This window comes from Salmo salar, chromosome ssa06, assembly GCF_905237065.1.
Source record: "Salmo salar chromosome ssa06, Ssal_v3.1, whole genome shotgun sequence".
NCBI classification, from domain to species: domain Eukaryota; kingdom Metazoa; phylum Chordata; class Actinopteri; order Salmoniformes; family Salmonidae; genus Salmo; species Salmo salar.
Genome location: NC_059447.1, coordinates 91,312,452 through 91,339,213, shown reverse-complemented (window position 1 = coordinate 91,339,213; position 26,762 = coordinate 91,312,452). Strand labels below are relative to the sequence as shown.

The following is a 26,762-nucleotide window of genomic DNA, read 5'->3' as shown; positions in this document are numbered from 1 at the left end:
CTCTCACAGACCTGTAACTTCTTCTTTAAGAGGCTCCTCTGTCTTCAACTCGTTACCTGTATTAATGGCACCTGTTTGAACTTGTTATCAGTATAAAAGACACCTGTCCACAACCTCAAACAGTCACACTCCAAACTCCACTTTGGCCAAGACCAAAGAGCTGTCAAAGGACACCAGAAACAAAATTGGAGACCTGCACCAGGCTGGGAAGACTGAATCTGCAATAGGTAAGCAGCTTGGTTTGAAGAAATCAACTGTGGGAGCAATTATTAGGAAATGGAAGACATTCAAGACCACTGATAATCTCCCTCGATCTGGGGCTCCACGCAAGATCTCACCCCGTGGGGTCAAAATTATCACAAGAACGGTGAGCAAAAATCCCAGAACCACACGGGGGGACCTAGTGAATGACCTGCAGAGAGCTGGGACCAAAGTAACAAAGCCTACCATCAGTAACACACTACGCTGCCAGGGACTCAAATCCTGCAGTGCCAGACGTGTCCCCCTGCTTAAGCCAGTACATGTCCAGGCCCGTCTGAAGTTTGCTAGAGAGCATTTGGATGATCCAGAAGAGGATTGGGAGAATGTCATATGGTCAGATGAAACCAAAATATAACTTTTTGGTAAAAACTCAACTCGTCGTGTTTGGAGGACAAAGAATGCTGAGTTGCATCCAAAGAACACCATACCTACTGTGAAGCATGGGGGTGGAAACATCATGCTTTGTGGCTGTTTTTCTGCAAAGGGACCAGGACGACTGATCCGTGTAAAGGAAAGAATGAATGGGGCCATGTATCGTGAGATTTTGAGTGAAAACCTCCTTCCATCAGCAAGGGCATTGAAGATGAAACATGGCTGGGTCTTTCAGCATGACAATGATCCCAAACACACCGCCCAGGCAACAAAGGAGTGGCTTCATAAGAAGCATTTCAAGGTCCTGGAGTGGGCTAGCCAGTCTCCAGATCTCAACCCCATAGAAAATCTTTGGAGGGAGTTGAAAGTCAGTGTTGCCCAGCGACAGCCCCAAAACATCACTGCTCTAGAGGAGATCTGCATGGCGGAATGGGCCAAAATACCAGCAACAGTGTGTGAAAACCTTGTGAAGACGTACAGAAAACGTTTGACCTGTGTCATTGCCAACAAAGGGTATATAACAAAGTATTGAGATAGACTTTTGTTATTGACCAAATACTTATTTTCCACCATAATTTGCTAATAAATTAATTAAAAATCCTACAATGTGATTTTCAGGATTTCTTTTCTCATTTTGTCTGTCATCGTTGAAGTGTACCTATGATGAAAATTACAGGCCTCTCATCTTTTTAAGTGGGAGAACTTGCACAATTGGTGGCTGACTAAATACTTTTTTCCCCCACTGTACATATCTACCTCCATCACTCCAGTATCCCTGTCCCCTTCCCCCTATACATATCTACCTCCATCACTCCAGTATCCCTGCACATTGTTAATATGGTACTGGAACTGACCCTGTATATAGTCACCTTACCCCTATACATATCTACCTCCATCACTCCAGTATCCCTGTCCCCTTCCCCCTATACATATCTACCTCCATCACTCCAGTATCCCTGTCTCCTTCCCCCTATACATATCTACCTCCATCACTCCAGTATCCCTGTCACCTTCCCCCTATACATATCTACCTCCATCACTCCAGTATCCCTGTCCCCTTCCCCCTATACATATCTACCTCCATCACTCCAGTATCCCTGTCTCCTTCCCCCTATACATATCTACCTCCATCACTCCAGTATCCCTGTCCCCTTCCCCCTATACATATCTACCTCCATCACTCCAGTATCCCTGCACATTGTTAATATGGTACTGGAACTGACCCTGTATATAGTCACCTTACCCCTATACATATCTACCTCCATCACTCCAGTATCCCTGCACATTGTTAATATGGTACTGTAACTGACCCTGTATATAGTCCCCTTCCCCCTATACATATCTACCTCCATCACTCCAGTATCCCTGTACATTGTTAATATGGTACTGTAACTGACCCTGTATATAGTCACCTTACCCCTATACATATCTACCTCCATCACTCCAGTATCCCTGTCTCCTTCCCCCTATACATATCTACCTCCATCACTCCAGTATCCCTGCACATTGTTAATATGGTACTGTAACTGACCCTGTATATAGTCACCTTACCCCTATACATATCTACCTCCATCACTCCAGTATCCCTGTCACCTTCCCCCTATACATATCTACCTCCATCACTCCAGTATCCCTGTCCCCTTCCCCCTATACATATCTACCTCCATCACTCCAGTATCCCCGTCTCCTATACATATCTACCTCCATCACTCCAGTATCCCTGTCCCCTTCCCCCTATACATATCTACCTCCATCACTCCAGTATCCCTGTCCCCTATACATATCTACCTCCATCACTCCAGTATCCCTGTCTCCTTCCCCCTATACATATCTACCTCCATCACTCCAGTATCCCTGCACATTGTTAATATGGTACTGTAACTGACCCTGTATAGAGTCACCTTCCCCCTATACATATCTACCTCCATCACTCCAGTATCCCTGTCCCCTTCCCCCTATACATATCTACCTCCATCACTCCAGTATCCCTGCACATTGTTAATATGGTACTGGAACTGACCCTCTATACAGCTTCTAACTTTCTTGTGTTCTTCTTTCTTATATATTTCCTTGTGTGTTTTTGTTCTACCTTGTTATTTTTAGTGCTACATTGATATTGATTACTGCATTGTTGGATTTGGAGCAGGCAAGAAAGGCATTTCACTGTACTTGTGCATATGACATTAAATCTTAAGGATCGGACAGTTTTCTTTTTCAATTTTCAACCTAAAATGACATACACAAATCTAACTGCCTGTAGCTCAGTAGCTGAAGCAAGGATATGCATATTCTTGATACCATTTGAAAGGAAACACTTTGAAGTTTGTGGAAATGTGAAATTAATGTAGGAGAATATAACACATTACATCTGGTAAAACATAATACAAACAAAAAAAACATGCGTTTTCAATTTTTTTTGTGTTGTTCCATCGTCTTTGAGAAGCGAAAGAAAGACCATACACTGAGATTGGATTCTAGTTGTAATTTAGATGTTGTCCAAAAGATGGCAGCAGTGTGTGCGCAACGGTTCAGACTGATCCAGTGACTAATTCCTTCACTACACAATATTTTGTATCCAGTCTGCCAGGAGTTTGCCCAAATGTGCCGAATTGGTCAATTGATACATTTTCAAGTACATAACTATAGAGAACATACAACAATGTTATGGTAATAAACAATATACATTTACACACTCCCAGGAATGTCATACATGATGGATCATTAGTTTCCCTACAGAAAATACACAAACAGCGGTGCAGCGGTGCAGTCAAACTGTAGATCCCAGTTCCTACATATAAAAATAGATTTGATCAAACTAAAGTATGCTACTGCACTGTTAGTTAAGAGCTTGTAAGTTAGCATTTCACGGTAAGGTCTACACTTGTTGTATTTGGCACATGTGACAAATAAAGTTTGATATGATTACATTTTATCTCTGGGACCCTCAGGCTGTCAAATCAGAGCAAGATTACTGAATGTAAGTACATTATTTACCTTCAGATGGGAATGTATCAAAACAGTTGCTGTGATAAGTGTTTTGTTGTTGTGCACTATCCTCAGACAATAGCATGGTTTTTGCTTTAATAGCTACTGTAAATTGGACAGTGCAGTTAGATTAACAAGAATGCAAGCTTTCTGTCCATATAAGACATGTCTATGTCCCGGAATTGGCTGTTGTTTACATCGTCATTCTTGTCACATTATCGCATATTGAGTAACAACTGTGCTGGTTTAGGGACACCGATCCCGTAGAGGTTAAAACTTGAAACACACACACACACACACACACACACACACACCATCACATAGGGGGAGCCTCATCCTCACATACACACCATCACACAGGAGGGAGCCTCATCCTCACATACACACCATCACATAGGGAGGAGCCTCATACTCACACACACACCATCACATAGGAGGGAGCCTCATCCTCACATACACACCATCACATAGGAGGGAGCCTCATCCTCACATACACACCATCACATAGGGAGGAGCCTCATCCTCACACACACACCATCACATTGGAGGGAGCCTCATACACACTAACCTCTATGACAAACACATCATCTCTCTCACACACACACACACACACACACACACACACACACACACACACACACACACACACACACACAGTTTGATCAGACAAGATACATTTGCACATTCACCCCAACATATTAATCACCATATCCACACACATTTAGGGTTAGAGATAGGGTTAGGGATAGGGTTACGGATAGTGACAGGGATAGGGTTTATTACAAATAAAAAACAGAACTTATTTACATAAGTATTCAGACCCTTTGCTATGAGACTTGAAATTGTGCTCAGGTGCATCCTGTTTCCATTGATCATCCTTGAGATGTTTCTACAACTTGATTAGAGTCCACCTGTGGTAAATTGAATTGATTGGACATGATTTGGAAAGGCACACACACCTGTCTATATAAGGTCCCACAGTTGACAGTGCATGTCAGAGCAAAAACCAAGTCATGAGGTCGAAGGAATTGTCCTTAGAGCTCCGAGACAGGATTGTGTCGAGGCACAGATCTGGGGAAAGGTACCAAGAACACAGTGGCCTCAATCATCCTTAAATGGAAGAAGTTTATAACCACCAAGATTCTTCCTAGAGCTGGCAGCCCGGCCAAACTGAGCAATAGGGAGATAAGGGCCTTGGTCAGGGAGAGCTCCAGAGTTCCTCTGTGGAGATGGGAGAACCTTCCAGAAAGACAACCATCTCTGCAGCACTCTACCAATCAGGCCTTTATGGTAGAGTGGCCAGACGGAAGCCACTCCTCAGTAAAAGGCACATGACAGCCCCCTTGGAGTTAAAGGACTCTCAGAAAATGAAAAACAAGATTCTCTGCTCTGATGAAACCAAGTGTTACAGATACAGGTATCCTGTATGTATTTGTTTTCGCTCCTTCTGCCCTAGTCACAGGTGCCAGTCATCAGTCGCCAATCAGTTGCCAATCAGTCGCCAATCTGAAGACACACCTGCTCCTTTTCCCTTACCCAATCACATCCCCTTTCCCTTGGTTTAAAAGAAACCCAATCAGTTGTCTCTGGAGATCTCTCTTTTGTTTTTGTGCCTACATCTCACTTTGTCCGTTATCCTGTGAGTATGTATTGTTGTGATGTATGACTGTTTGTTTGTTGGTGGGAAAAGGGGATAACCAGCCAAGTCGCCCATGGGCCTACATTACCCGTAGGAAAACTTCATCTAAGTACCCTAGTTAGAACTGGGTGGGCCACCCACTGTATTTTATTGGTTAGTTAGCTAGCTGTGCTTGAAGCAGGTAAGACTAGCTTAGGGGGTTTTGGATATTTATTATTTCTTTCCTTGGATCCAGCTCAGCCCCTTTTTTCCCACACCCCATCACCGTGTGTTTTACAATAAACCAGAAGTGTTTGACGGTAGGTTTAAGTTGTCTGTGGATTTCTTTTAGTTCTCACTGTTCCTTTTCACTGTTATGATTTGCATGAGATATATTACGGGTCTCATTTCCATCCCCCCTAGACTGCAGGGCCAAAGGGGTTCGTAACACCAAGATTGAACTCTTTGGCTTGAATGCCAAGCGTCACGTATGGAGGAAACCTGGCACCATCCCTATGGTGAAGCATGGTGGTGGCAGCAGCATGCTGTGGGGATGTTTTTCAGCAGCAGGGACTGGGAGACTAGTCAGGATCAAGGGAAAGATTAACAGAGCAAAGTACAGAGAGATCCTTGATAAAAACCTGCTCCAGAGCGCTCAGGACCTCAGACTGGGGCGAAGGTTCACCTTCCTACAGGACAACGACCCTAAGCACACAGCCAAGACAACGCAGGAGTGGCTTCGGGACAAGTCTCTGAATGTCCTTGAGTGGCCCAGCCAGAGCCCGGACTTGATCCCGATCGATCATCTTTGGAGACACCCGATAATAGCTGTGCAGCGACGCTCCCCATCCAACCTGACAGAGTTTGAGAGGATCTGCAGAGAATGGGAAACTCTCCAAATACAGGTGTGCCAAGCTTGTAGCATCATATCCAAGATGACTCGTAGCTGTAATCGCTGCCAAAGGTGCTTCAATAAAGTACTGAGTAAAGGGGCTGAATACTTATGAAAATGTGATATTTCATGTTTTTATTTTTATAAATTTGCACACATTTCTAAAAACCTGTTTTTGCTTTGTCATTATGGGGTATTGTGTGTAGATTGATGAGGGGGAAAAAAACAATTTAATATATTTTAGAATAAGGCTGCGTAACGTAACAAAATGTGGAAAAGTCAAGGGGTCTGAATACTTCCCAAATGCATTGTGATCTACAGGATGGATTAGGGGAAAGGGGGATATCTAGTTAGTTGCCCAACTGAAATGCGTCTTCCGTATTTATCCCAACCACTCTGAATTAGAGGGGGGCGGCCTTAAATCGACATCCATGGCGCCCGGGGGAACAGTGGGTTAACTGCCTTGCTCAGGGGCAGAACGACAAATTTTTACCTTGTCAGCTCGGGGATTCGATCTAGCAACCTTGCGGTTACTGGCCCAATGCTCTAACCACTAGGCTACTTGACGCCCCATTAGTGTGTAGCACGGAACCATTCAGCGTAATAGCACCCTATTCCCCATAGTGTGGGCTTTGGTTAAAAGTTGTGCACTATAGGGAATAGGTTGCCATTTGGAACACAGATTGGCCAAGCTACTGGAGGGCTCCCTCTGCTTATTGCTACTGAGCTGAGACCCAACTGGGCTGAGACCCAACTGGGCTGAGACCCAACTGGGCTGAGACCCAACTGGGCTGAGACCCTACTGGGCTGAGACCCTACTGGGCTGAGACCCTACTGGGCTGAGACCCGCTGTGGCTGAGACCCTACTGAGCTGAGACCCTACTGAGCTGAGACCCTACTGAGCTGAGACCCGCTGTGGCTGAGACCCTACTGGGCTGAGACCCTACTGAGCTGAGACCCGCTGTGGCTGAGACCCTATTGAGCTGAGACCCTATTGAGCTGAGACCCTACTGAGCTGAGACCCTACTGAGCTGAGACCCTACTGGGCTGAGAGCCTACTGAGCTGAGACCCTACTGAGCTGAGACCCTATGTTCTCTATGATGTCATTATGATGTCGTATTGTTTACCTGTATATGGAGACGTTCTCTATGATGTCATTATGATGTCGTATTGTTTACCTGTATATGGAGACGTTCTCTGATGTCATTATGATGTCATATTGTTTACCTGTATATGGAGACGTTCTCTATGATGTCATTATGATGTCGTATTGTTTACCTGTATATGGAGAGTGTTCTCTGTGATGTCATTATGATGTCATATTGTTTACCTGTATATGGAGACGTTCTCTATGATGTCATTAAGATGTCGTATTGTTTACCTGTATATGGAGACATTATCTATGATGTCATATTGTTTACCTGTATATGGAGACCTTCTCTATGATGTCTCTATGATGTCATTGTTTACCTGTATATGGAGGCGTTCTCTATGATGTCATATTGTTTACCTGTATATGGAGACGTTCTCTATGATGTCATATTGTTTACCTGTATATGGAGACATTCTCTATGATGTCATTATGATGTCATATTGTTTACCTGTATATGGAGACATTCTCTATGTCATTATGATGTCGTATTGTTTACCTGTATATGGAGACGTTCTCTATGATGTCATATTGTTTACCTGTATATGGAGACGTTCTCTATGATGTCATATTGTTTACCTGTATATGGAGACGTTCTTTATGATGTCATATTGTTTACCTGTATATGGAGACATTCTCTATGATGTCATTATGGATTGTTTACCTGTATATGGAGACATTCTCTATGATGTCATTATGATGTCATTGTTTACCTGTATATGGAGACATTCTCTATGATGTCATTATGACGTCATATTGTTTCCCTGTATATGGAGACATTCTCTATGATGTCATTATGACGTCATAGTGTTTACCTGTATATGGAGATGTTCTCTATGATGTCATATTGTTGACCTGTATATGGAGACGTTCTCTATGAGGTCATATTGTTTACCTGTATATGGAGATGTTCTCTATGATGTCATATTGTTTACCTGTATATGGAGACGTTCTCTATGATGTCATATTGTTTACCTGTATATGGAGACGTTCTCTATGAGGTCATATTGTTTACCTGTATTTGGAGACCTTCTCTATGATGTCATTATGATGTCATATTGTTTACCTGTATATGGAGACGTTCTCTATGATGTCATATTGTTTACCTGTATATGGAGACGTTCTCTATGATGTCATATTGTTTACCTGTATATGGAGACCTTCTCTATGATGTCATTATGATGTCATATTGTTTACCTGTATATGGAGACCTTCTCTATGATGTCATTATGATGTCATATTGTTTACCTGTATATGGAGATGTTCTCTATGAAGTCATATTGTTTACCTGTATATGGAGACATTGTCTATGATGTCATTATGATGTCATATTGTTTACCTGTATATGGAGACGTTCTCTATGAGGTCATATTGTTTACCTGTATATGGAGATGTTCTCTATGATGTCATATTGTTTACCTGTATATGGAGACGTTCTCTATGATGTCATATTGTTTACCTGTATATGGAGACGTTCTCTATGAGGTCATATTGTTCACCTGTATATGGAGACATTCTCTATGATGTCATTATGATGTCATATTGTTTACCTGTATATGGAGACGTTCTCTATGATGTCATATTGTTTACCTGTATATGGAGACGTTCTCTATGATGTCATATTGTTTACCTGTATATGGAGACCTTCTCTATGATGTCATTATGATGTCATATTGTTTACCTGTATATGGAGACCTTCTCTATGATGTCATTATGATGTCATATTGTTTACCTGTATATGGAGATGTTCTCTATGAAGTCATATTGTTTACCTGTATATGGAGACATTGTCTATGATGTCATTATGATGTCATATTGTTTACCTGTATATGGAGACGTTCTCTATGATGTCATATTGTTTACCTGTATATGGAGACGTTCTCTATGATGTCATATTGTTCACCTGTATATGGAGACGTTCTCTATGATGTCATATTGTTTACCTGTATATGGAGACGTTCTCTATGAGGTCCAGTGTCTCTGTGTCTGTGATGATGATTCCTTTAGGAGAGATGGTCAGGGTCACCTTACGGAACTTCTTAGCACTGGCCCGGGCCTGGGATGACGCAAACACACACAAGAGGGAATTATAATCTGGCTGTGTCCACGATCACATCCTATTCCATATACTTCACTAAACATTTATTGCACCACATAGGGAGTAGCCACCATTTTGATAGTAGTGCACTATATAGGGAGTAGCCACCATTTTGATAGTAGTGCACTATATAGGTAGTAGCTAGGAGAGGAGAGGAAAAGAGGAAGAGAGGAGAAGAGGATGAGAGGAGAAGAGAGGAAGAGGAGGAGAGAAGAGAGAGGAAGAGAGGAGAGAGGGGACAGGAGAGGACAGAAGGAGAGGAGGAAAGAAAGAGAGGAAGAGATGAAGAAAGGAAGAGCGGAGGAGAGGAGACAGAGAGGAGAGGAAGAGACGAGAGGACTTGTCAAGGACGATGTGAATGGTGCCATCTCATCTTCCTCTTCTGGTGTGGCCTCCATCCCCTGTAGACACTAACAGTATCATGGAGCTAACAGGCCTCCTCCTCCCTGGAGACACCAACAGGCCTCCTCCTCCCTGGAGACACCAGCAGGCCTCCTCCTCCCTGGAGACACCAACAGGCCTCCTCCTCCCTGGAGACACCAACAGGCCTCCTCCTCCCTGGAGACACCAACAGGCCTCCACCTCCCTGGAGACACCAACAGGCCTCCTCCTCCCTGGAGACACCAACAGGCCTCCTCCTCCCTGTAGACACCAACAGGCCTCCTCCTCCCTGTAGACACCAACAGGCCTCCTCCTCCCTGGAGACACCAACAGGCCTCCTCCTCCCTGTAGACACCAACAGGCCTCCTCCTCCCTGTAGACACCAACAGGCCTCCTCCTCCCTGGAGACACCAACAGGCCTCCTCCTCCCTGTAGACACCAACAGGCCTCCTCCTCCCTGGAGACACCAACAGGCCTCCTCCTCCCTGTAGACACCAACAGGCCTCCTCCTCCCTGTAGACACCAACAGGCCTCCTCCTCCCTGTAGACACCAACAGGCCTCCTCCTCCCTGGAGACACCAACAGGCCTCCTCCTCCCTGGAGACACCAACAGGCCTCCTCCTCCCTGTAGACACTAACAGGCCTCCTCCCTGGAGACACCAACAGGCCTCCTCCCTGTAGACACCAACAGGCCTCCTCCCTGTAGACACCAACAGGCCTCCTCCCTATAGACACTAACAGGCCTCCTCCCTATAGACACTAACAGGCCTCCTCCCTATAGACACTAACAGGCCTCCTCCCTATAGACACTAACAGGCCTCCTCCCTATAGACACTAACAGGCCTCCTCCCTATAGACACTAATAGGCCTCCTCCCTATAGACACTAACAGGCCTCCTCCCTATAGACACTAACAGGCCTCCTCCCTATAGACACCAACAGGCCTCCTCCCTATAGACACCAACAGGCCTCCTCCCTGTAGACACTAACAGGCCTCCTCCCTGTAGACACTAACAGGCCTCCTCCTCCCTGTAGACACTAACAGGCCTCCTCCTCCCTGTAGACACCAACAGGCCTCCTCCTCCCTGTAGACACCAACAGGCCTCCTCCCTGTAGACACCAACAGGCCTCCTCCCTGTAGACACCAACAGGCCTCCTCCCTGTAGACACCAACAGGCCTCCTCCTCCCTGTAGACACCAACAGGCCTCCTCCTCCCTGTAGACACCAACAGGCCTCCTCCTCCCTGTAGACACCAACAGGCCTCCTCCTCCCTGTAGACACCAACAGGCCTCCTCCTCCCTGTAGACACCAACAGGCCTCCTCCTCCCTGTAGACACCAACAGGCCTCCTCCTCCCTGGAGACACCAACAGGCCTCCTCCTCCCTGGAGACACCAACAGGCCTCCTCCTCCCTGGAGACACCAACAGGCCTCCTCCTCCCTGGAGACACCAACAGGCCTCCTCCTCCCTGGAGACACCAACAGGCCTCCTCCTCCCTGGAGACACCAACAGGCCTCCTCCTCCCTGTAGACACCAACAGGCCTCCTCCTCCCTGGAGACACCAACAGGCCTCCTCCTCCCTGGAGACACCAACAGGCCTCCTCCTCCCTGGAGACACCAACAGGCCTCCTCCTCCCTGTAGACACCAACAGGCCTCCTCCTCCCTGTAGACACCAACAGGCCTCCTCCTCCCTGGAGACACCAACAGGCCTCCTCCTCCCTGGAGACACCAACAGGCCTCCTCCTCCCTGTAGACACTAACAGGCCTCCTCCCTGGAGACACCAACAGGCCTCCTCCCTGTAGACACCAACAGGCCTCCTCCCTATAGACACTAACAGGCCTCCTCCCTATAGACACTAACAGGCCTCCTCCCTATAGACACTAACAGGCCTCCTCCCTATAGACACTAACAGGCCTCCTCCCTATAGACACTAACAGGCCTCCTCCCTATAGACACTAATAGGCCTCCTCCCTATAGACACTAACAGGCCTCCTCCCTATAGACACTAACAGGCCTCCTCCCTATAGACACTAACAGGCCTCCTCCCTATAGACACTAACAGGCCTCCTCCCTGTAGACACTAACAGGCCTCCTCCCTGTAGACACCAACAGGCCTCCTCCCTATAGACACTAACAGGCCTCCTCCCTATAGACACTAACAGGCCTCCTCCCTATAGACACTAACAGGCCTCCTCCCTATAGACACTAACAGGCCTCCTCCCTATAGACACTAACAGGCCTCCTCCCTATAGACACTAATAGGCCTCCTCCCTATAGACACTAACAGGCCTCCTCCCTATAGACACTAACAGGCCTCCTCCCTATAGACACTAACAGGCCTCCTCCCTATAGACACTAACAGGCCTCCTCCCTGTAGACACCAACAGGCCTCCTCCTCCCTATAGACACTAACAGGCCTCCTCCTCCCTATAGACACTAACAGGCCTCCTCCTCCCTATAGACACTAACAGGCCTCCTCCCTGTAGACACCAACAGGCCTCCTCCCTGGAGACACTAACAGGCCTCCTCCTCCCTGTAGACACTAACAGGCCTCCTCCCTGGAGACACTAACAGGCCTCCTCCCTGGAGACACTAACAGGCCTCCTCCCTATAGACACTAACAGGCCTCCTCCTCCCTATAGACACTAACAGGCCTCCTCCTCCCTATAGACACTAACAGGCCTCCTCCTCCCTATAGACACTAACAGGCCTCCTCCCTGTAGACACCAACAGGCCTCCTCCCTGGAGACACTAACAGGCCTCCTCCTCCCTGTAGACACTAACAGGCCTCCTCCCTGGAGACACTAACAGGCCTCCTCCCTGGAGACACTAACAGGCCTCCTCCCTATAGACACTAACAGGCCTCCTCCCTATAGACACCAACAGGCCTCCTCCCTATAGACACTAACAGGCCTCCTCCTCCCTGGAGACACCAACAGGCCTCCTCCTCCCTGGAGACACCAACAGGCCTCCTCCTCCCTGGAGACACCAACAGGCCTCCTCCTCCCTGTAGACACTAACAGGCCTCCTCCCTGGAGACACTAACAGGCCTCCTCCCTGTAGACACCAACAGGCCTCCTCCTCCCTGTAGACACCAACAGGCCTCCTCCCTGGAGACACTAACAGGCCTCCTCCCTATAGACACTAACAGGCCTCCTCCCTATAGACACTAACAGGCCTCCTCCCTATAGACACTAACAGGCCTCCTCCCTATAGACACTAACAGGCCTCCTCCCTGTAGACACTAACAGGCCTCCTCCCTGTAGACACCAACAGGCCTCCTCCTCCCTATAGACACTAACAGGCCTCCTCCTCCCTATAGACACTAACAGGCCTCCTCCTCCCTATAGACACTAACAGGCCTCCTCCTCCCTATAGACACTAACAGGCCTCCTCCTCCCTATAGACACTAACAGGCCTCCTCCCCTATAGACACTAACAGGCCTCCTCCCTATAGACACTAACAGGCCTCCTCCCTATAGACACTAACAGGCCTCCTCCCTATAGACACTAACAGGCCTCCTCCTCCCTGTAGACACTAACAGGCCTCCTCCCTATAGACACTAACAGGCCTCCTCCCTATAGACACTAACAGGCCTCCTCCCTATAGACACTAACAGGCCTCCTCCCTATAGACACTAACAGGCCTCCTCCCTATAGACACCAACAGGCCTCCTCCCTGGAGACACCAACAGGCCTCCTCCTCCCTGTAGACACCAACAGGCCTCCTCCCTATAGACACCAACAGGCCTCCTCCCTATAGACACCAACAGGCCTCCTCCCTGGAGACACCAACAGGCCTCCTCCCTATAGACACTAACAGGCCTCCTCCCTGGAGACACCAACAGGCCTCCTCCTCCCTGGAGACACCAACAGGCCTCCTCCTCCCTGGAGACACCAACAGGCCTCCTCCTCCCTGTAGACACCAACAGGCCTCCTCCTCCCTATAGACACCAACAGGCCTCCTCCTCCCTGGAGACACCAACAGGCCTCCTCCTCCCTGGAGACACCAACAGGCCTCCTCCTCCCTGTAGACACCAACAGGCCTCCTCCTCCCTGGAGACACCAACAGGCCTCCTCCTCCCTGGAGACACCAACAGGCCTCCTCCTCCCTGGAGACACCAACAGGCCTCCTCCTCCCTGTAGACACTAACAGGCCTCCTCCCTGTAGACACCAACAGGCCTCCTCCCTGTAGACACCAACAGGCCTCCTCCCTGTAGACACCAACAGGCCTCCTCCCTGTAGACACCAACAGGCCTCCTCCCTGTAGACACCAACAGGCCTCCTCCCTGGAGACACCAACAGGCCTCCTCCTCCCTGGAGACACCAACAGGCCTCCTCCTCCCTGTAGACACCAACAGGCCTCCTCCTCCCTGTAGACACCAACAGGCCTCCTCCTCCCTGTAGACACCAACAGGCCTCCTCCTCCCTGTAGACACCAACAGGCCTCCTCCTCCCTGTAGACACCAACAGGCCTCCTCCTCCCTGTAGACACCAACAGGCCTCCTCCTCCCTGTAGACACCAACAGGCCTCCTCCTCCCTGTAGACACCAACAGGCCTCCTCCTCCCTGTAGACACCAACAGGCCTCCTCCTCCCTGGAGACACCAACAGGCCTCCTCCTCCCTGGAGACACTAACAGGCCTCCTCCTCCCTGGAGACACCAACAGGCCTCCTCCTCCCTGGAGACACCAACAGGCCTCCTCCTCCCTGGAGACACTAACAGGCCTCCTCCTCCCTGGAGACACCAACAGGCCTCCTCCCTATAGACACTAACAGGCCTCCTCCCTGGAGACACCAACAGGCCTCCTCCTCCCTATAGACACTAACAGGCCTCCTCCCTGGAGACACTAACAGGCCTCCTCCCTGGAGACACTAACAGGCCTCCTCCCTGGAGACACTAACAGGCCTCCTCCTCCCTATAGACACTAACAGGCCTCCTCCTCCCTATAGACACTAACAGGCCTCCTCCCTGGAGACACCAACAGGCCTCCTCCTCCCTGTAGACACCAACAGGCCTCCTCCTCCCTGTAGACACCAACAGGCCTCCTCCTCCCTGTAGACACCAACAGGCCTCCTCCTCCCTGTAGACACCAACAGGCCTCCTCCTCCCTGTAGACACCAACAGGCCTCCTCCTCCCTGGAGACACTAACAGGCCTCCTCCCTGTAGACACCAACAGGCCTCCTCCTCCCTGTAGACACCAACAGGCCTCCTCCTCCCTGGAGACACTAACAGGCCTCCTCCCTATAGACACTAACAGGCCTCCTCCCTATAGACACTAACAGGCCTCCTCCCTATAGACACTAACAGGCCTCCTCCCTGGAGACACTAACAGGCCTCCTCCCTGGAGACACCAACAGGCCTCCTCCCTGTAGACACCAACAGGCCTCCTCCCTATAGACACTAACAGGCCTCCTCCCTGGAGACACTAACAGGCCTCCTCCCTGTAGACACTAACAGGCCTCCTCCTCCCTATAGACACCAACAGGCCTCCTCCTCCCTATAGACACTAACAGGCCTCCTCCCTGTAGACACTAACAGGCCTCCTCCCTATAGACACTAACAGGCCTCCTCCCTGGAGACACTAACAGGCCTCCTCCCTGTAGACACTAACAGGCCTCCTCCTCCCTATAGACACCAACAGGCCTCCTCCTCCCTGGAGACACCAACAGGCCTCCTCCTCCCTGTAGACACCAACAGGCCTCCTCCTCCCTGGAGACACCAACAGGCCTCCTCCTCCCTGTAGACACCAACAGGCCTCCTCCTCCCTGTAGACACCAACAGGCCTCCTCCTCCCCTGGAGACACCAACAGGCCTCCTCCTCCCTGTAGACACCAACAGGCCTCCTCCTCCCTGGAGACACCAACAGGCCTCCTCCTCCCTGGAGACACCAACAGGCCTCCTCCTCCCTGGAGACACCAACAGGCCTCCTCCTCCCTGGAGACACCAACAGGCCTCCTCCTCCCTGGAGACACCAACAGGCCTCCTCCTCCCTGTAGACACCAACAGGCCTCCTCCTCCCTGTAGACACTAACAGGCCTCCTCCCTATAGACACTAACAGGCCTCCTCCCTATAGACACTAACAGGCCTCCTCCCTATAGACACTAACAGGCCTCCTCCCTATAGACACTAACAGGCCTCCTCCCTGTAGACACTAACAGGCCTCCTCCCTGTAGACACCAACAGGCCTCCTCCTCCCTATAGACACTAACAGGCCTCCTCCTCCCTATAGACACCAACAGGCCTCCTCCTCCCTATAGACACTAACAGGCCTCCTCCCTGTAGACACCAACAGGCCTCCTCCCTGTAGACACTAACAGGCCTCCTCCCTATAGACACTAACAGGCCTCCTCCCTATAGACACTAACAGGCCTCCTCCCTATAGACACTAACAGGCCTCCTCCCTATAGACACTAACAGGCCTCCTCCCTGTAGACACCAACAGGCCTCCTCCTCCCTATAGACACTAACAGGCCTCCTCCCTGGAGACACCAACAGGCCTCCTCCTCCCTGTAGACACCAACAGGCCTCCTCCCTATAGACACCAACAGGCCTCCTCCCTATAGACACTAACAGGCCTCCTCCCTATAGACACCAACAGGCCTCCTCCTCCCTGGAGACACCAACAGGCCTCCAACTCCCTGGAGACACCAACAGGCCTCCTCCTCCCTGTAGACACCAACAGGCCTCCTCCCTGGAGACACCAACAGGCCTCCTCCTCCCTGGAGACACCAACAGGCCTCCTCCTCCCTGGAGACACCAACAGGCCTCCAACTCCCTGGAGACACCAACAGGCCTCCTCCCTATAGACACCAACAGGCCTCCTCCCTATAGACACTAACAGGCCTCCTCCTCCCTGGAGACACCAACAGGCCTCCTCCTCCCTGGAGACACCAACAGGCCTCCTCCTCCCTGGAGACACCAACAGGCCTCCTCCTCCCTGGAGACACCAACAGGCCTCCTCCTCCCTGTAGACACCAACAGGCCTCCTCCTCCCTGTAGACACCAACAGGCCTCCTCCTCCCTGTAGACACCAACAGGCCTCCTCCTCCCTGGAGACACCAACAGGCCTCCTCCTCCCTGTAGACACCAACAGGCCTCCTCCTCCCTGTAGACACCAACAGGCCTCCTCCTCCCTGTAGACACCAACAGGCCTCCTCCCTGGAGACACCAACAGGCCTCCTCCCTGGAGACACCAACAGGCCTCCTCCCTGTAGACACCAACAGGCCTCCTCCCTGTAGACACCAACAGGCCTCCTCCCTGTAGACACCAACAGGCCTCCTCCCTGTAGACACCAACAGGCCTCCTCCCTGTAGACACCAACAGGCCTCCTCCCTGTAGACACCAACAGGCCTCCTCCCTGTAGACACCAACAGGCCTCCTCCCTGTAGACACCAACAGGCCTCCTCCCTGTAGACACCAACAGGCCTCCTCCCTGTAGACACCAACAGGCCTCCTCCCTGTAGACACCAACAGGCCTCCTCCTCCCTGGAGACACCAACAGGCCTCCTCCTCCCTGGAGACACCAACAGGCCTCCTCCTCCCTGTAGACACCAACAGGCCTCCTCCTCCCTGGAGACACCAACAGGCCTCCTCCTCCCTGGAGACACCAACAGGCCTCCTCCTCCCTGGAGACACCAACAGGCCTCCTCCTCCCTGGAGACACTAACAGGCCTCCTCCTCCCTGTAGACACCAACAGGCCTCCTCCTCCCTGTAGACACCAACAGGCCTCCTCCTCCCTGGAGACACCAACAGGCCTCCTCCTCCCTGGAGACACCAACAGGCCTCCTCCTCCCTGGAGACACCAACAGGCCTCCAACTCCCTGGAGACACCAACAGGCCTCCTCCCTATAGACACTAACAGGCCTCCTCCCTGGAGACACCAACAGGCCTCCTCCTCCCTGGAGACACTAACAGGCCTCCTCCCTGTAGACACTAACAGGTCTCCTCTTTGTAGACACCAACAGGCCTTCTCCTCCCTGTAGACACTAACAGGCCTCCTCCCTGTAGACACTAACAGGCCTCCTCCCTGTAGACACTAACAGGCCTCCTCCCTGTAGACACCAACAGGCCTCCTCCCTGTAGACACCAACAGGCCTCCTCCTCCCTGTAGACACCAACAGGCCTCCTCCCTGTAGACACTAACAGGCCTCCTCCCTGTAGACACCAACAGTATCATGGAGCGAACAGTATTTTAACAAAGCATATGTAAAATCAGAGATGGAGACAATAGTGTGATAACGAGAAGTGAGGATGTTGTTTTAAAACTGTGGGTGTTTCTTTACTGTCATTATTAAAGTATTTTTTTCTGCCAGGTTCAGTCCCTGGGTTTAGATATAACCTCAGCTGATGGAAAATGACTGGCAAACAATTATCATAATAACACTATTCAGAATGCTTGGTTTCCAAGGGAACTGGGAGACAATTGACTTCTGGTGTTATTTCTCCCTCTACACTAAATCAACTGAATCTTACTCCAGCCGGCTGGTCTGGCTGGGGGTTTTATTGAGTTGTGTGTGTATTGTGTATTGAGGGAGTGGTGAATGGTAGAGAGACAGAGAGAGAAAAAAACAATTGGTGGGTTATTTAAATGCTTTCATGTGTATTTGTCCCAGTAGGTGCTTATAGAAATAACAGTTTGATTACAGCTTTAGAAAACATAATACAAAAATACAAAGAGTAAAACAGCCTAGTGTAAAATGAATGGTTTGGTGAATTAATGTAGACACAGACAGACAGACAGACAGACAGACAGACAGACAGACAGACAGACAGACAGACAGACAGACAGACAGACAGACAGACAGACAGACAGACAGACAGACAGACAGACAGACAGACAGACAGACAGACAGACAGACAGACAGACAGACAGACAGACAGACAGACAGACAGACAGACAGACGAAGACAGACAGACAGACAGACAGACAGACAGACAGACAGACAACAGACAGACAGACAGACAGACAGACAGACAGACCACCCTTGAGTTGCAAGGTTGCTGTGTTGTGCTGTTAAGTTGGTGTGTGTGTGTGTGTGTGTGTGATGTCATGTCATGTCGTGTAGTTATGTTGTGACTGGAGCACATTGGGCTGCTGACAGATAATCCTGGACTCACTTGTGTTTCCAATATGACCAAACTGACCTTCATGCTAACATTGTAATACTGTCTGGATCAGTCAGACCAGAGCACCAGCAGAATGCTTGGAATCAGAATATCTTATGAGGCCATGAGGCCATCAAATCAACACAGGATGTAATCTGTTCAGCTAAAAAGGATTAGTAGACTGTGTGAATATAATAATAATAATAATAACACATTTCATTTGTAAAGCACTTTTCTCAAACCCAAGGCGCTAATATGTCTTAGTCAATAAACTATGGACTGTCATACTACTCTGAATGCACAGACAGACAGGCAGGCAGGCAGGCAGGCAGACAGACAGGCAGGCAGACAGGCAGTCAGTCACAATAGTCTGAGAAGAACTAAACAGGCCAGCAGGCAGTCAGTCAGTCTGACAGGCAGGCAGTCAGTCTGACAGGCAGGCAACCTAACAGACCGACAGACAGGCAGGCAGGCAGGCAGGCAGGCAGGCATGACAGGCAGTCAGTCAGGCAACCTAACAGACAGACAGACAGGCAGGCAGGCAGGCAGTCAGTCTGACAGACAGGCAGGCAGGCAACCTACAGACCGACAGGCAGGCAGGCAGTCAGGCAACCTAACAGACCGACAGGCAGACAGACAGGCAGACAGACAGGCAGAGACTCGCCCACACACACCCTAACTCACCGTAGAGACTATCCTGTGTATAGCAGCAGCAGCCATGTCCTCTCCTTTAGGCTGTCCCACCAGAGTCATCCCCAGGTACTTGACCTGGAAGACCATCCCTTCCAATAGGGTCTCCTTGGTGTCTGTCCAGTTCTCTGGCAGCTCTGATTGGCCAGAAAACACAACGGGTGTACAATTAATGGGATGTGATTGGACAAAATGGTTAAAAGTTTAATTTGTGATTGGGGACGAAAATGTGAAAAGTCACATTTGTGATTGGTGGAAATACAGTATCAAAAGTCTTGTTTGTGATTGGACGAAACATCAAAAGTCTAGTTGATGAATGAACAAAATGTCAGAAGTTATGCCCAGGGACATTCGTTTGATGAAGTTCCATGTTTGGCTGCATGTGAAAACGATCAAAGCAAAAGATCAACCAATGTAAATATAGCAACAATACCATGTCTGTACAGTGAACAAAAATATAAAAACGCAACATGCAACAATTTCAAAGATTTCACATGAGGAAATCTATTTATTTCACATGACTGGGAATACAGATATGCATCTGTTGGTTATAGATGCCTTAAAAAAAAAAAAAAGATAGGGATGTGGATCTGAAAACCAGTCAGTATCTGGTGTGACCACCAATTGCCTCATGCAGCATAGAGTTGATCAGGTTGTGGCCTGTGGAATGTTGTTCCCACTCCTCTTCAATAGCTGTACAAAGTTTCTGGATATTGGCAGGAACTGAAAAACGCTGTCATACACATCGATCCAGAGCATCCCAAACATGCTTAATTGGTGACATGTCTGGTGAGTATGCGGTGCATGGAAGAACTGAGACATTTTCATCTTCCAAGAATTGTGTACAGAACCTTGCGACATGAGGCTCTACATTATCATGCTGAAACATGAGGTGATGGCGGTGGATGAACGGCACGACAATGGGCCTCAGGATGTTGTCAGTAGATCTCTGTACATTCAAATTGACATTGATAAAATCCAATTGTGTTTGTTGTCCATAGCTTATACCTGCCCATATCATAACCCCACCATGGGGCACTCTGTTCACAATGATGACATCAGCAAACCACTCGCCCACACAACAACATACACGCTGTTTGCCATCTGCTCGGTACAGTTGAAACCGGGATTAATCCCTAAAGAGCACACTTCTCCAGCATGCCAGTGGCCATCGAAGGTGAACATTTTCCCACTGAAGTCGGGTTACGACGCCAATCTACAGTCAAGTCAAGACCCTAGTGAGGACGACGAGCACGCGGAGGAGTTTCACTGAGAAGGTTTGTGGAGAGTGGTTGGTCTTAGACGATCCCGCAGGTGAGGAAGCTGAATGTGGAGGTCCTGGGCTGGCGTGTTACACTTGGCCTGCGGTTGTGAGGCCGGTTGGATGTACTGACAAATTCTCTAAAAGGAAAATTAGAAAAGAACATTCAATTCTCTGGCATTCCTGCAGTCAGCATGCCAATTGCACGCTCCTTCAAAACTCGAGACATTGTGTTGTGTGACAAAACTGCACATTTTAGTGTGGCCCTTTATTGTCCCCAGCACAAAGTGCACCTGTGTAATGATCATGCTGTTTAATCAGCTTCTTAATATGCCACAACTGTCAGGAGGGATGGATTTCTTGACAAAGGAGGAGGAGAAGTACTCACTAACAAGAAGAAATGCTCACTAACAGGGATGTAAACAAATTTCTGCATAAAATTTGAGAGAAAGACAAATACGCTTTTCGTGCGTATGGAACATTTCTGGGATCTTTTACTATTACGGCTCATGAAACATGGGACCAACACTTTACATGTTGTTCAGTATACATAATACATACAGTATAGCAACATCTCCATATTAATGCCCATGATTGTGGAATGAGACGTTCAACGAGCAGGTGTGCACATACGTTTGGTCATGTAGTGTATGTACAGTGCATTCGGAAAGTATTCAGACTTTTTCCGCATTTTGTTACGTATCGTGACTTTACTTTCATTAATCTGTTGACTGTTATTTATTTAATCCACTAACTATGTTTAATTGTTACCTGATTTAAATTAATCATGTAACAATTAACTCATTAGGAATTTGGGGCACCACGGAAGAGGTTGTTTAAAGAGTTACCATCTGCCAAATTAAACTCTATAAGACATATCTATTACATCGATAAACAGTCACCTGATTAATCATTACTTCTTATCATATCATCATTCTGAACAGTTGTAACATCCTTGCATCTGCAAAAACCCCAGCCTTACTTATGATTCAGTACTACACAAATTGGTTAACCTGTTAGGGCTAGGGGGCAGTATTGACACGGCTGGATAAAAAAACATACCCGATTTAATCTGGTTACCACTCCTACCCAGTAACTAGAATATGCATATACTTATTACATATGGATAGAAAACACCCTAAATTTTCTAAAACTGTTTGAATGGTGTCTGTGAGTATAACAGAACTCAAATGGCAGGTCAAAACCTGAGAGATTCCTTTACAGGAAGTGGCCTGTCTGACCATTTCTTGAACTTCTTTTCCATCTCTATCATTTACTAAGGATCTCTGCTCTAACGTGACACTTCCCACGTCGTCCATAGGCGCTCAGAGCCCGGGAAAAAACAGAATGTCGTCATTCCAGCCCCAGGCTGAAACACATTATCGCCTTTCTCAAGTGGCCGATCAAGGGACTCTGGGCTTAGGCGCGTGACCCGACCGCCCCCGCCTTTGGGATTTTTTCCTCTGTTTGCCGAAAAGGAGATTCCCTGTCGGAATATTATCGCTTTTCTACGAGAAAAATGTCGTAAAAATTGATTTTAAACAGCGGTTGACATGCTTCGAAGTACGGTAATGGAATATTTAGAATTTTATTGTCACGAATTGCGCCATGCGCGACACTTCTTTACTATTTCGGATAGTGTCTGGAACGCATCGAACAAAACGCCGCTATTCGGATATAACGATGGATTATTTTGGACCAAACCAACATTTGTTATTGAAGTAGCAGTCCTGGGTGTGCATTCTGACGAAGACAACAAAAGGTAATGAAACTTTTATAATAGTAAATATGATTATGGTGAGTGCTAAACTTGCCGGGTGTCTAAATAGCGAGCCCGTGATGCCTGGGCTATGTACTTAGAATATTGCAAAATGTGCTTTCACCAAAAAGCTATTTTAAAATCGGACATATCGAGTGCATAGAGGAGGTCTGTATCTATAATTCTTAAAATAATTGTTATGCTTTTTGTGAACGTTTATCGTGAGTAATTTAGTAAAATGTTAGCGAATTCCCCGGAAGTTTGCTAGTTCTGAACGTCACATGCTAATGTAAAAATCTGGTTTTTGATATAAATATGAACTTGATTGAACAAAACATGCATGTATTGTATAACATAATGTCGTAGGGTTGTCATCTGATGAAGATCATCAAAGGTGAGTGCTGCATTTAGCTGTCTTCTGGGTTTTGGTGACATTATATGCTGGCTTGAAAAATGGGTGTCTGATTATTTCTGGCTTGGTACTCTGCTGACATAATCTAATGTTTTGCTTTCGTTGTAAAGCCTTTTTGAAATCGGACAGTGTGGTTAGATTAACGAGAGTCTTGTCTTTAAATAGCTGTAAAATAGTCATATGTTTGAGAAATTGAAGTAATAGGATTTTTAATGTTTTGAAAATCACGCCACAGGCTGCAAGTGGCTGTTATACTTATTACTACTTATTTACTAGTTAACTAAATAATAAACAGGATTACATACACACTTAATACATGAGACAAAGGTCCTTAGCGGACTGACACAATATGGCTTTTTACACAACGACATGGAGAGAGAGAAAAAGGCACTTATTGTCGATGCATTTCAGAACTATTCCCACAGTAATCATATAGTTTTCCCACAAACCGCCGCCCGTTTGGAATAAGAAATCATTAATGTATTTACATGCGAGTGCCTTTGTTCGGTCAGAACTAGCCCTCCTTAGGAAACGGTATGGCTCTGATTGTCCGAAAGGGGTCTCCCCTTTCCCATCTTTTACTGTTGTTCACTCTGGAAGATAACCAGCCGTGTCGACGGTTCCCATTGGTGATGAGCGTAGTAGGATAGTCTCACTTAGATTCACTTTTCTGGATATTTGACTCAAGACAGCTAATCAGCTGTCTCAGTTATTGTCTGGGAGGTGAGCTTCTCGTCTACACCTCGTGTTGATTATTCAGGATTTGGACCACGATGGACATGAGCTGAAGCTCTCCGTCTCTCTGGTCTAAAGAAAGGTGAGTTTATTTCTTCACCTCGTGTTGAGGATCAAAGTTACAACCATTTCAAACAGGTAGCTACCGCCTCACGTTTCCTGGTCTAATGTTAATATCTGTTGGCAATCCTTTTATGCCCTCTGGCCGAAGGGGACAGTTCCATCAGTATGACACGCTCTCTGACCTCACTCGGGCGTGGCTACTTACTATGCACAGTTTATAGGAGATAGTACTGTGATTTTAGGAGGTATAAAATAATCTATCTTAACAAAAATACTTGCATCATGTTTCATATTATATGCACAATGTATTGGATGGAAACATCACAGATAAAAGGGGATATACTTTCAAAGTTACAGTACTTCGTCCATACAGTTGATGACGTCACAAAATGAAAAACAATATGACATTCGTTTTCTATAGCTCCCCACTGACCATTCCCCGCATTCTTATGTTAGAATTATTATTCCAGTATTCACATTTGACAGTGTTCGAGTTTCAGTGGGAAAAGCCTGTTAACAAAAATACATGCCTTTGTTCATACTGGAGGGGAATAAAGAAACCCCTCCTGCTGTAATTTACAACAAGGTGTGAACCATCCAGCAGCCCCCCTGGGCCTGGTTACTGTCAGCCATTGCCAAGCTGATCTGACCCATTCTGATCCTCACAAGACAGTCATGACATACATTACAGCCTTATTCTATAATTTATTAAAAAAAAAAAAAAAATCTTCATCAGTCTACACACAATACCCCATAAAGACAAAACTAACACGTTTTAAAAAATTTGGGCAAATGTATAAAAAATTATCAGAAAAACCCTTTGCAAGCAAAGAAAATTATAAAAACCTGTTTTCGCTTCGTCATTATGGGATATTGTGTGTAGATTGATGAGGATTTTTATATATTTAATTCATTTTAGAATAAGGCTGTAACGTAACAAAATGTGGAATAAGAGAAGGGGTCTGAATACTTTCTGAATGCACTGTATATTGTGTTCCCTACCTGTTATAGAAAAGAGAAGAAAAGAGAAGCTTTGAACTATCTGTTCAGCCTCCAGTCCTACCTGTAGATACTACAGTAATGCCAGAAAAAAACACTACAGTAATTACTAGGGTTTGGCGGTATCCATATGCTCATACCATCCTTCTCTCACACCGGGATTTACGGTAATACCGGCTTAGTTAGTCCACAAGGGGGGCGCCAAAAAAACGCACAAAATAGAATTGGACGTCTATTACCAGAATACTAACAAAATTTGCACAAGTAATAGCGAATTTCTATGGACGTTGCTAGCTAAATATGCTTTTGTAATTCTAGAATGCGAATGTTTGTAGAATGTTAGGTCAACTATCGATGAATGAAGCTAAAGCAGCCAAAGAAGAAAAACACAACACATTGTTTTTTTAGTTAGAATGCTATAAGAAAGTCTGTTTACATCTGTTTGCTTCTAATATTTCTGTATATGTGTTTTATTTTTCCATTTCTTGCGGGGCTTGATGTGGCTATTTCAATGAATCACTGGTTTTCTTCTTTGGTAGGTTTTGAAATCAAAAAGTAACATCACTCCTGTAGAATTTATTGTATGTTCAGGAGATTCGATTCTCACTGCAACTTCACCAGACAGCCGCTGAATCCACTGCTCTGTGAACCTCAACGTCAGATTTTGTGGTAATTTGATCTAACTGCTATTCCGTGGTGCTAAATATCCGATATTGCCAGTATTACACTTGAAAAGGGCAAATATTTATTGTGCGGCTCACTCAACACTTTTTTTTGTTGTGTGTGGGAAAAAAAGGGCTCTTCCAGTGAGACAGGTTGTGACCCCCCCGCCTTAGACAGATACTGTAGGCTGTAGATACTGTGGAGTGGGGATGGAGTAGACAAGGGAACTGTGGGGGGAAGCTGGGTTCACAGTGGGGAGTGAATGGTGGGGAAGCTGGGTACACAGTGGAGAGTGAATGGTGGGGAAGCTGGGTACACAGTGGGGAGTGAATGGGGGTTGTTGGGGGGAAGCTGGGTGTGCAGAGAGCTTAACATATCCCTCAGTGGCACCTGGACACCGGAGAGAACCCTGTAACTGGGTTCACCAGCTCTGTAGACTGTCCACAGGACTCCTGCCAACCCCAGACAGTTACCAGCAATGATCAGCTGAACCTATACCACCATATGAAATCGAAATGTCACTTAGTCATAAGCCAGCTCACTAACTGGTAAACAGAGAGCAAATGAAAAACATACTAAAAAAAAGTGATGATCTTTCCAAACTCTTACCAAACACTTTCTCTCACCTACTGAACTATGATGGAACGTGGCGGATGGAAGAGAGAAGGAAAGAGAGAGAGAGGAAGAGAGAGAGAGGGGAAGAGAGAGAAATGCAGAGAAATTACAGTAGAGGGTTCTAACATGCTGCTGTCCTGTACCATTGGAACGCTCCAGAGAGATGACAGTAGAGGGTTCTAACATGCTGCTGTCCTGTACCATTGGAGCGCTCCAGAGAGATGACAGTAGAGGGTTCTAACATGCTGCTGTCCTGTACCATTGGAGCGCTCCAGAGAGATGACAGTAGAGGGTTCTAACATGCTGCTGTCCTGTACCATTGGAGCGCTCCAGAGAGATGACAGTAGAGGGTTCTAACATGCTGCTGTCCTGTACCATTGGAGCGCTCCAGAGAGATGACAGTAGAGGGTTCTAACATGCTGCTATCCTGTACCATTGGAACGCTCCAGAGAGATTACAGTAGAGGGTTCTAACATGCTGCTATCCTGTACCATTGGAACGCTCCAGAGAGATGACAGTAGAGGGTTATAACATGCTGCTGTCCTGTACCATTGGAACGCTCCAGAGAGATGACAGTAGAGGGTTCTAACATGCTGCTGTCCTGTACCATTGGAGCGCTCCAGAGAGATGACAGTAGAGGGTTCTAACATGCTGCTGTCCTGTACCATTGGAGCGCTCCAGAGAGATGACAGT

General features: G+C 47.4%; 1 protein-coding gene across 2 annotated transcripts in view; it reads right to left on the bottom strand.

The window, feature by feature from the left end:
- LOC106594046 (low density lipoprotein receptor adapter protein 1) overlaps positions 1-26,762 on the bottom strand; it is a 131,726-nt gene that overhangs the window by 48,814 nt on the left and 56,150 nt on the right. For both annotated transcript variants that reach the window (XM_045721181.1, XM_045721182.1), the window contains exons 2-3: positions 19,557-19,699; positions 9,223-9,335 (exon numbers count right to left, since the gene is read on the bottom strand). In XM_045721181.1, coding sequence (XP_045577137.1) covers positions 9,223-9,335; positions 19,557-19,699 — 256 coding nt within the window. The remainder of the gene's footprint in view (positions 1-9,222; positions 9,336-19,556; positions 19,700-26,762) is intronic.